Genomic DNA, 12383 nt, shown 5'->3' with positions numbered 1-12383 from the left:
TGAGCCCATGGATTGTAGTTTTGGTGCAACCCTACAGGAGGGAGGCTGGGAACGACCAGTAGTGATGCCCTGGATCAGTGACCAGGTGGTACAAGCTACCCTGGACACAGGATGTTCACAGTCCTTACTCTGCTCAGATCTGGCTCCGAAAGTGGGTGTGAGGGAGGCCAGACCCCTGGTTATGACCTGCATCTTGGGGGGTGAAATGCGCTTCTGGAGTTGCTACCTCCCATTGAGAATAATGGAGTTTCAAAGCAAGCTACGGGTTGGCCTGGCCCCCTTGCAACCCATGCCAGTGATTGAGACACCCTTCTCTAGCATAGCGCTGGACATCGTGGGACCCCTGCCAAAGTCTCATCAGAGGTACTAATATGTCTTAGTCTTGGGGCATGGGAGACACTACTGCAGACCTGGCTGCTAAGCTACTGTGTTACCAGTTACCAATCAATCATGATTCACTCAGGGACCAGCTCAATACACACTTCCTAGCTAATGTAGCCAGTTAATTGCCATCAATTAGCACCTACAAAACCAGACTAAGGAGAGGAAAGAATCAATACAGACAATCAACTGCCCCAAGACAGACACAGTCAGTTGCACAAGCACCCATGTCACGAGTTTTGCTTGACCACAGCTGGAGTTGCAGTTCCCCCCAAACCTATGCACGGATCTTCTTGAAACTTGTCAGGCTTTGTGGCCTCAGTAAGAGCTACCACCCCTGCAGTTTTGACCCCCTGTGATGTAACACACAGATGTGACAGGAGTTATGCTTTCAAGAATTTGAGGTACAGTTCCCCCCAAACCCCTGCACCGATTGTCTTGAATCTTGGCAGGTATCATGCTCTCAGCAGAGGCTACCAATCCTGAAAATTTCATCCAAATCGGACAAAAAAACCCCAAAGTTATAGATATTTCATTGATTCCCCCATTATACCCTATGGCCGGATCTCCGAGGCAGCTCCGAAGGCTCGGAGCCACTTTGGCCAGATTGAGGCAGAAACCCGGTCTGGAGCTCCAGATCAGATCGCTGCCGTCTGAAGCGGTCAGTTCCGAAGCCAGATCGGATCGCTGCCACCTCGCACAGGCCTACCAAGGGCTACACTTTGCAGGGGCCACACCAGCTGGCTCCCATCCCCAACATGCAGACTCCCCTGGCACCATGTGAGAGGTTGCCCCCACAATGCTGTACTACACATGTTGCAGGACAGTAACCTCCCTGCACCTCCATGTCTGAGGATTCCCCCACTGCACTCTGCAGCTGTCTCCCTTGGCTGTGCTGTGACAACCTTCTGCATGGCCCTGCCCCCTGGAAGGGTAATGGTGGGAGAGTCTGGAGACCCATGATTGAGCAACAGTCACAGCAATTAGGAGAATGGCATCCTGGGGGATCTGAGAGTTGCAGATTAACCTTTCACAGGGCTCAAGCAGACCATGGGCTGGACAGCCGTGGTCTAACCCACTTCTAAACTGTCTCCAGAGGAGTAAAGCATTGTGCATCACTGTAACAAGTTCATCCTCTGCATAAACTGCTTGTCAGAGTCTAATTATTAATCATCTTTAGAATCAAAGGAAAGTACCATGACAACAGAGATACCCAAAATTTCTAGGGGAAAAATTCTATTGTACTATTAATTTTGTACAGGACATCAATAGCTGTCCTGTCCTATTACTGTGCAAAGAACTATTAATAGATCATTAACAGTTAAAACATTACTACCAAAACTAATCAGATGCATGCATTTAAGGTTAATTTAACACACAGGGTATTCCAACTGAAGCTACGTTTAATTCAATTCCATAACAGAACTTCAGTAACCAATATTTTGATAATTAGCAATATACAATTCTAATCTAGTACTTGCTTGGTGCTGTACTTTACTTTTACATTTACTGTGGGATGTAAACAGGGGTAGATCAGGGGATGGTGCAGCTGCATCTCCCTACAATTCTTGCTCAATCCAAAGCTGAAAGCCAACTGCTTGGTAATGGCAGCAGCATTTCTAGTCAGGAAGCAATGAGAGCATTCATTGAATTCATGGCTCATTAAAATCTACCAGATTCCTTGTAAACTTTTAATTCCACAAGTGTTAATGACCCCTTCTCCCTTTAATGATCCTGACATTCCACTAATCAAACTGGCCTTTCTTTCTGCAGTTCTGGTGACTATTTCCTGTTCCTGGTTACAGAGTTCCTATTTCACAGCCCTGCAGACTGTTTTTAACAGTGCCCTTATAGCCCACGACTAAAAACTGCTACAAGAACTCAGGGATCGCCGCTCAAGAGCTTGGCAAGCATTTGCTCTCACCATCAGCTTAAAGAAAACAGTTGTGCTAGGACAGGGAGTTCCACAAGATCCATCGATCACTCTTAATGAGAACCAGCTAAAAGTAGTCCAAAAGTTCAGCTACCTAGGTTGCACAGTGGAATCTACAATGACTTTTGGCATCAAGCCCATGAGAGGAGAATTATCAGCTTCATTTAGTGCTTTGGTTCAGTCTGTGAAAGGAACTTTTTAAGGAAGTCCTTAACACAAGGAGCTGGGACTTGTCTACATCCAGAAATCTCAAAGCCCTTTACTAAGCTCCACGCTCCTCATTCCTTAGACAGAGATACTGAGGCAGAACCCAGTGAAATAATTTGTCCAAAGTTGCTTAGGAGACGAGCAGCAGAGATGAGGCGAGTTAAAACCTAGGCTTCCTTGGCCCCAGGTTGGTACTCTATTCACTGACTAGGTCACACTGCTTTTCCTCAGAGAAATCAAAAGAAAAAGGCTTGTTTCAGGTCTCTTCATGTCTTTGTCAGCTATCAGTTCTTTCCATATATTTGATCAGCTAATTACCTCTCTCTCTCTGGGTGGTTCATTCATATAAAGACAGAGCATAAAATTAAAAAAGGAAGACTTATGATAAAACCATGAAAATCACCAGAGAAGCATGCACACATGCTCCTTCCCTCCCCACCAAACATGATTCAAATCAAACCCTCTTCTCCATCACTGATACCTTCCCCTGCCAAAAGATGTGAAATAAGTTCATCAAGCCAAACAGCTATATGTATGTGCGTGCACGTGTAACCCACTGGATCAATCCAATAGCTTTGACCTCTCCTGCATGGTGTCTTGCTGCATATGTATAGCCCTTTTTAGAAAAAAAAACTTATCTGCTGCCCACTCACACCTGTCCTTTCCCCCCTTCCTTTTTAAAGATCCCAAATTCATTTTGATGGCATTTGTGAGTGAGGCTCCTAAACTGCTTGGGCACCACTGAAAATGTTATCTGGAATGTGCAAGAACAGGTTGTACATGGTCACATTATGCTGCTGTAAGTACAATGAAAAACTAAAATGGAACAAGAACTAATGCTTGCAAAGATGTCTTGGCAAACTCTCTGGAGGCAATACAGCCTAGCCGATTTTCATTATTGGCCAAAATGTCAAAGATCATATTTATGGCAAAACTTAGCCTCCTTTCAGACACATCTGTGCTAGGGAAGAGGAAGAGACAGGCCACTAGATGGCCTCAAGTCACCACTGCCTTTTAAAGGTGGGACATCTCCACCTCTGTCAGTGAGCCCGGAAGGCAGAGACTCTCTATACACCTTGGAAAAGCACGGTTCTTCCAAAAATCTCTCTCTGCTACTGTTAATATCACTACCAGAAACATTCCCAGTCTTTTTTGGCACCAGACACTTCCCATAGAAGTGTGGCAAACAGAACTCATTAGCTATTCAAAACCAACCCCACTTCCCACAGCAACCTATAGCTGAGTTTTAACTGCAGCCTCAAATACTGCATTACCCACTCAGCAAGGGCAGATGTGAATCTCTCTCTCTCTCTCTGACTTGGGACACATGCACGTATTTACTACTTGCACCCGATTCAGGGGTGGAGAGAAGGAAACAACAATATAGTGTAACAAGCAGGAAGGTTGTGATTACCTAAAGGGGAAGGGTCTCATGATGAACACAGCTGGGCAGTAGCATGGGAAGGCTGCCCCTCTAGAGACAAAAGTGGGATGTTTGTCCCAAGGAAGGCACCATAGTGTGGGCACATGAAGCTTGCCTGGAGGGACCCATTCTGCAGTAGGAAAAAAAAAAAAAAAGGAACAGGAACCATTGTGGGAGCCTCCAGAAGAAATCCCTGTGGAGGATTGGCGAGGGAGGTCCTGAATAACAGTTTTTTCCGCCCCCTCCCTGGAGTAGACAGAGAAATGGCCCACAGCACAGGCTGAAGGCAGGAGGGAGCCTGGCTGTGGTGGTTCTTGCCTGAAGCATGCAGAGCCACTGGGGGCATTGCTGCAGGCTCGGGGACACCTCTGAGCCCAGGAATGACCCCTGGGACGAGGAGGGGCGCTGTGCTGCAGCCTAGCAGGGAAGGAGCCCACAAGCCCTGTGCGGGGAGAATGTGCACGGAGCAGGAGGGACCGGAGGGAGACATGCCCAGTCTGCCTGCATGTGGGGTTGGAGGTGGGACACGGGCCTCCGCTTCATCCTACTTCTCTGGGGGAGGTGTCCTGTAGAAAACCAGGACAAGGAGCTGACAAAGCCTTCTCCTGACTGCCTGGCGGGGTGTGTGTGTGGCCAGGGTGACCACCTGAGCCAGCAGCCCAGACCCTGCAGCCTGCTATGTCAGGGGATGCAGATCAGGGGGAGAGAAGTGTACTGCAGAGATGCCAGTGCGGGAGTGTGTGATACCTGAAGCAAACAGAGGGACCCAAGCCAAGGAGGACCTGCTTACACTCCAATGAGAAGGGCAAAGTGGCTATTTCTCTCATGGCATCGCCCCAAGCTGTTAAGTGTGCAGACAGCCATCATATTCATCCTGGTGTATAAAAGTTATTGATTGGATGTGTACGTAAGTAGGGGCAAGCCTATAAGTCTGTAAACTCAGTTGATTCAGTGTTGGTGCCTTAATATCCATCTGTGATTAGCACTCTCCTTTCAGGTTATGGGTATTCAAAGGAAAGGTTATATGTTGTGACTGTCATTACCGGGGCTGTGGGTGTGTATTGTATTTATTGTGGCTATTTTTAATAGCCTTTATGAGTTAAACCTGTTTGATTATTTTTAATTGATATTGTATACAAATTAAATCCTGCATATAGTTAACCCTGTTTGAAAGACTCATCCTCTGTACAGGGAGACCCTCTTCTTGAGGAACCTGCTGCAGCCACTAGAAGGTCTGTGCAAGGTCACTGGCTACCGGGCACCCCAGGATCCCGCTATTCGGTGGTGGCCACAGGCAGAGCCATGTGCCTGGGTTACAACAGTTTAATTATAGACCCTGACTCAGGAAAGCCCTTAAGCTCATGCTTGAGTTTTTGAGTGAGCAAAGCCATTTTGTGGCCTGCAACGACACAATATGGTGGAAGATGCAGAGGGCACACTGTATTGCAGTGGCATGTTTGCTGCGATCCTTCTTCTTGTACAAATACTCCTGTTGACAAACATCAACAAAGTCTCTCCAAGAGACTTGAGGAAGGGTACTGTGGTACCCATAAGCTTGTCTGAGTCTATCCCAACCATGCAGATGGTCCAATAAAAGATATCACCCACAAAAATCCATGTCTCATTGAGACTGAAGTAAAAAGCCACAGGATGCCAATGACACCGATAGACTATAAGACCAGTGGCTGTTAAACACCAATAAAAAAAACAAATAAGTGTTAATTTGTATTTGTTGTTGTGTTTTTCTATTTTTAATATATTAATGTGTCATAATATTTTAACTTAGCTTTGCTTATTGGTTTTCTTTTTGCTTTGTTAAGTAAACCCTTAATTTCAAAATGTATGTAACCTCCCTAACTAGTCTCTGAAGTATGCAAGTAATTCAAGCATTACCACACACACACCCCCAGAAATATTAGTCATTCATAACCCTCCCATTTGTACAAAACAAACTAACAAACAAACAAAAAAACACATTTAAACCCCTCGTTTAATTGGCAAATATTTAAACAACCAAGACAAAATTGTCAATCGTATGTGTAGTAAATAAACTAATAATCAATAAATATGTCCCACATTACCACTCTTAGAAACCCCCAGCTTATTCCAGAGCGATAAACTATCCACATGATATTAAAATAAATTAAATAATAACACAACCAAATTGTATTTTATTGGAATAATTTGGGGGGTGGGGGGTGGCCGCAAACAAATTATTTTTTAAAAAATTTCATTTCCTCCCATGCAGCAATATATGTGTAATGTCACTTGTTCAAACTCCACTTTTCACGTATTATTTCACAAAACAAATAATTCAAGATACAAGTATAAAAAATTACAATTTGCTAAATTTTAATGTTCCTATAGAAGTCAATTAAACAACCCTGCTCAACCTTCTGATGCAAAATGTGCAAATAACCCAATTAACCACTGCCACTCATAATAACGCACAAGCGCGCAGTATTTCTATACTACATCAAGGTAAAAAAAATCCTAAATGTTTCAAAACAAGCCAAACAAATGTTAGTGTATCATTAATATAACATCTTCACAAAATGGGCTCCTTCAAAAACAGCTATTCTTAATATTTGTGATAAAATCATAATTAAAAGTTTATTTCTTGTCATCTGTTATATGTGTTGTTAAATAAAATCAAAGTATCCAAAACTTCAAAAACTGCAACTAAAAACAAAATATCTTTTTATCAAACAAATGTAATTTATAACCCATTCAACACTAGTGTTCAAAGGGTCAAAGAAAAAACATGTAGCAGGAACTAAACTAATGTAGCTCACGTTAACAGAGTGTAATAGTAATGAAATGTAACCATGTTAGTTTTGTCTAAGTAACTTGAAAACTCCATTTTTGTATCCTTTTGCTTGACATAAGTGAATAAACTCTGTATACCCTTTCTAAATGGGTGTATGTGAAAGGGTAAATGGTGAGAGAATAGCATAGAAATGGGAGAAGATTTAACTGTTTATGTAAGCAACAAGGTGCCAAATGTAAATTACCAATCAGTAAACTAATTAATAAATAAGCTAAAAAATCCCTTTCAGGCCTAGGACACAAGAAAATAACAAGAAAAAAAATGCACCCATCCTGCCAAATACACAGCAAATACTCCAAAGGCTAAAATACCAACTTTAACAACCAAACTAACCTTGGGCTAAAATAAGCTAAAGACAGGAAAAAAAAACCCCCCACAAAAACAAAAGCTGGGTATAAAAAAACCCCAAAGCACTAAAACAAAGGATGCTAACCCTATAAAAGAGAACTTTAAGAATGCCAAGTTGGACGAGTCTCTCAACTGCTGTTTCGTCAGAGCACAGATGCATGTTTCACCCCGCTCCAAGCTGTTATCTACAAGATCTCTCTCTCATAATAACCACCTTACCTACTATCTGCATCTTCTCTCAATAAGGTCTAAGCCGACCGCCCAGTGCTATTACTAAACAACTGCTGGTGGTAACTACAATGTCTAAATAAGATAGACATTGTTTTATGTTTGTATGTGCCTGTGTGTAAGTTTTGTGTATGATAATCTGTGTGTCTATATAAGTAGTGTATCCAAACCTCTATGTCTAATTCATGTAATCAATAAACGCAGCATTTTATCTTATCCCCCTTTATAAGGTCTCGCTCGTAATTTAAGCAATTGGCAATTTGTGTAACAACATGGCCAACTACCATGCCAATGATCCAACTTCCTCCACAATGACACAACTAGATATTGAGGAACAGCATCACACTTAGGAGCCTAACAAGTGGAACAAGATCTGGCCTTCAGGCTATAAACAGGCCCCTCATTTGAGACAGGCCTGGCTGTCCCAGGTTTTGACCCAGATCAAAACAGGAGCAACAGCCATTTACACATGTAGCTCTGCCAAGCTGCAGTGCTGCACCTCTGCCAGTAGGGAGTGAGCAAGAACACAGAGCCTGATAGAGGCTTGTCCCTGAAATGACAGGAAATTAACCTGAATGGGCCTCAATTAATTTACAGAACTTAAAGATCTGTAGGATCCCAGGACAAAAGTTTTTTCTCCCAGGAGAAATTAGATGTGTGTTCACAGCCTATGTGAATTATGAGCCTAAGCCTCACTTGCAAAAGGGGCACTAGCACGTAGGAGCCTACTGAAAATCAGAAGAACTTTACCTCCTAACTGCTTAAATTGCTTCTCAGAATATGACTTTGATAAAAGACATGATTAAAAATGTTACCCTACATCACCTGACCCTCAGTTACCTTTCCTGCTTGGTGCAGGGGCCTGGACCAGATGATATTCCAAGGTCCCTTCTGGCCTTACAATCAATCTATAAAGAACTCGTTTCAGGGTCTCTGCTTCTCAGTCTGATATGCACACCAAAGTCAAAGACTTGCCCCTCGTTGAGAGGGTGCTTCTGAACAGGAGCAATAAAAATGAATAGCCATCCCTAAGACGCTGTGTTTTCACAGCAGCCTTCCCCACAAGCACCAGCAATAAAATGGCAACCGGGTTCTTTTTTCCTCAGCTACTCTGGCTTTTCAGAAACTCCCACTGAAAAAGAAATCAGTTCTAAAGCACTAAATAGATATTACTTGTAAACAGTACCTGAGTCTGGAAATTGACTATATTTTAGAGGTGCACCGATATAATGGTCTGTATTGGAACGGCACCGACAAAAGGAAATTGACATAATCGGCAATCAGCTTATTTTGGCCTGTGTAGCTGATAATCTCACCGATAAATGATGTGTGCATACATGCAACTGCAGCATGCATGCAGTCAAGAATGCAGCTGGGAGCTTGGAGAGCAGCATCTGGCTGGTAAGTCTTGGTGGGGGGGGCGGAGGGCAGATCAAGGCCCCCACAGTGAGGGAGGGAATGAAGTTGCGGCTGGAGCAGGCACTGCTCAATCGGGGTGGGGTACAGGTTGGAGCTGCGGGTGGTTCATCTGAGGGGCGCGGGAGGGGGGGCAGCTCCCACCACTGCACGCAACCCCAGGGGATGCACAGGGGGTATACGCCGCTCTGGATTTGTGTGCTGGGTGAGGGTGGGCTGCCGGCTGGAGGCTCGGGCTGCCCCAGCCTCTTTGCAATGAAGGCTGGGCCAGGTCTATGCTTGAGGTGGGCGGTAGTGGCTCTGGGAGGAGGGGCAACAGGGTGGCTATGGCAAATTTTGGAGTGGCTGTAGTCTACCCCATAGGTACCCCTCCCAGCACTGCTGCCTCTCGCTCCAGCCTCCAACTGCCATGAGCACAGCCCCAACCCAGCCCCACCACCAGGAAGAGGCTGGGGCAGCCCCCGGCCCCAAGCCCACAGTCAGCAGCCCACCCTCACCCTGTGCACAAATCCAGGGGGGCACATGCCCCCCATGTATCCCCCAGGGACTGCACACAGCAGTGGGAGCTATGAAAACCAGAAGCCAGCAGAATCCAACCAGTTGCCCATAATACAGCTTTGGTGAATAATGTTTGTCACAGAGAGCAAATGCCTTTTTGGCACATACAGAGGGGAACTCTGGGATTCTGTCAATCAGTTTCAACTCCCCTAAGCAAGCATACTGCATGTCAAAAGCGCGTGAGAAAGGGGAGGGAACCTTTTGTTTGTTTCCTGACTGATTTTCTTTGCAGCCTCAAACATCAGATTTTTCCCCTTTTTATAAACATACAATCAGTTCTGACATACCAGTCAAGATGGAAGTGCACTCTGGTTTTAAAATCTTCAAGTGGGTGACTAAGGATATGGTTACACATTACATTTAAGATGTGTTAAGGACTCCTGAGAAGGGAATGTCCACACATCAGGGCAGGAAAACACAAGATAACTGTCCTCTGAGCACCTCAGAGAGAGTCCTCTTCCAGCAAGGATTATCTCGAGTTCACCTTCAGCACCTCATGTTGCAGCCACATCAGACTATTCTACACGGCAAAGAGTTGGGAGCTGTCCTCCACTATCCCAGGAGGCATCACTCCAAACCATCCCCGGGTGGATGCTCTTCCTTCCCTCAGCCAGGGTAGACCCAAAAATAAGAATACTCCCCCAACCCCCACTCCCATTCCGTGCTCAACGCCACACTTGGGGCTCCCCCTCTGCCTTCCCCGAACCTCATGTCCCCGCTTACCTGTGCTGGCTGCCCACCTGCTAGCTGCTGCCATCACACCTGTTGCTGCAACTGCTGCTCTCTGGCCTGAGCCTAGCCCAGAGAGTAGCAGCAGCAGTGGCAGCGTTAGACAGGTTCCCTACCCTTGACTGCTCCCCAGGACAGTGCCAACAGGCACAGGTAAGCAGAAAGCTGTGGGGGGTGAGCAGGAATCTGCAATCAGTGGGGGCCGATCTGGGGTGAACAGTGTGATTTAAGGGGAAGGGGGGGAGGGGTGTGCTGTGGGCCCAATTTGGGCTGGTGGGAGGCAGTCGGGACTCAGTTTGGGCAGATGGGGGTGTTGATGGACCCAGTATGCATCACCACGGGCTGTCAAGGTCCTGATCTGGGCCACTGGCCTGTTTCTGAGACCTATGCTGCCCTACAGAGTAGGTGTGCAGGACAGACACAGAGTCAACTCGCCAGCTCTTAGCCATGCCTCTGTCCATCAGGCCTCTAAGGGCAGGTCAGAGCAGTGCACGTTGCAGAGGGTATTACCATTCCTGAAAGTTAGTACATGCTAGTTATAACATGTAGCTATACCCTTAGTCTCACTGAACTGTGCTACACTACCCAGAACAATGGATGATTTTGGGGGGGTGTCAAGAACAACAGAGCTTCACTATAATTCAAAGAGTGAAGATAAGGGAAGGAACACTGAGTTACATTCCCTCTTGCCTGCAATAAGAGTGCACAGCACGTGAATCAGCATTCTCCATGCACAGATGATTTGCTGGTTCTCTGCACTGCACTAGATCTTTATGAAATTTCTTCCCTCTCCCCAAATTATTAGCTGAGAACAGCCAGAGATTCAAGGCCTCGTGCCACTCTGAAATACCATGTGTTCTGACCAGCCTCTAGGTGCAGGTCACTTGGACGTCTTCACTTACAAGTTGAGAAGGCCAAGCTGTAGAAATGATGCCAGAACTCTTAGAACCATGAACAGCGGCAGTCCTAGAAGCCCAAAAACCGGGCACGTGGCTAGGCAGGATGCCAGAGCAATCCCAGCCATGGTATAGTAGTCCGCATAGAAATCATTGGTGGTAGGCATCTTTACGTCAGGACCCATCATGCTTTTTGCAAACCAGCTGTGTATCCCAAACCCAGTCAGCCTAGAAGAAACAGAAAGGAGATCACTGCTGAGTAAACCAGCTAATACTGAAATACAACAGGAAGCTGGAAGGAAACACCGAGTCTGAGGTGAGAATTGTCTCTGTCTTGGCATATATGATCTAGCACAATGGGGTCCTGATCTCATTTTGGCCCCCACTGTTCTTCTGTAGAAGGAAAAATCTAAGTTGAAAGTAATTAATTGAGATGATTAATGATTAATTAATGAAAGAGATGACATCTATTGGCTTGACGCTAATAGGCGCTGGACAACATCAGATCTAATGTGAAATGATATTTTTTTATTATTATTATGTGATTGGAAGCAACTTGCAATCAGCCAGGAAAACCAATCAGAAACTGCCCACAAACTAATTGAACAGATTTCTATTACTATTTAATCTCTTACTCTTAGCACTTGTAATCAGTGCTATTAGGTGGTTTATAAAGAAACTCTGTGTGTTCAGGCAGCAAATATAAACCAGACCACAACAAAGGTGGCAACCTCCATCCACCAAGGTAATGCTGCTGCTGACAGCTCTCCAAATGAATGTTTAACGTGGCACAGTGAACCTGTGTTTAATTCACTACAGATTGTTATGAAAGAGACAATGCATGGATTAGGCTGCCATTTATGCCATCCTTCTGTAACACTGCCTTACACTTAATTTTAACACAAGAACAGATTCTCCTCTGTTCTAACCACCGTGTCTCCTCACTCTGGTTTCAAACATTTATTTTTAAAAATGGTGGTTATATTGGTGTAATATAAAACCAGTGAAAGGGGGCCTGGTATATTTTAGTGCTATGAATGCCACCCTCAGAGGGTACCATAACTCTCCCAGAAAAGAACCACTTGTGTGGCAAGTGCTATAGTATTTGGGTAACATGGACCTGCTACCTTAACTGAAAAGTAAACTAAACATTGCCAAACATGTGCATTAGGCCTGTGCAAAGAGGCTAGTATTCACTCCAGATTCGGATTCGGCTGATTCGAGAGACAGTGATTCGATTCAGTGTCCTGAATTGATTCGGCTGAATCTGATTCAGAGTTCAGCCACTGCCGAATTGGCTGAATCTCTGAATTGGCCCCATCCCCTGCCCACTCTCGATGGCTGCCCTGCCTGCTCTCCCAACTCCTGGATCTTTAAAAAAGTCCCCATTCACTGGCTGGGGCCCGGTGGGGGGGGGGGGTCCCCACTCCCCCC

General features: G+C 45.3%; 1 protein-coding gene across 1 annotated transcript in view; it reads right to left on the bottom strand.

Moving 5' to 3' along the window:
• Positions 1–9584: 9584 nt before the first annotated feature.
• Positions 9585–12383, bottom strand: part of LOC112551771 (solute carrier family 22 member 23-like) — an 8205-nt gene continuing 5406 nt past the window's right edge. Inside the window, exon 3 of the mRNA XM_025214644.1 lies at positions 9585–11177. Coding sequence (XP_025070429.1) covers positions 10952–11177 — 226 coding nt within the window. The 3' untranslated portion in view covers positions 9585–10951. The remainder of the gene's footprint in view (positions 11178–12383) is intronic.

Source organism: Alligator sinensis, unplaced genomic scaffold, assembly GCF_000455745.1.
Source record: "Alligator sinensis unplaced genomic scaffold, ASM45574v1 scaffold1030_1, whole genome shotgun sequence".
Classification (NCBI taxonomy): domain Eukaryota; kingdom Metazoa; phylum Chordata; order Crocodylia; family Alligatoridae; genus Alligator; species Alligator sinensis.
The sequence above is the reverse complement of the archived record's forward strand: the minus strand, read 5'-3'. Positions and strand labels throughout refer to the sequence as shown.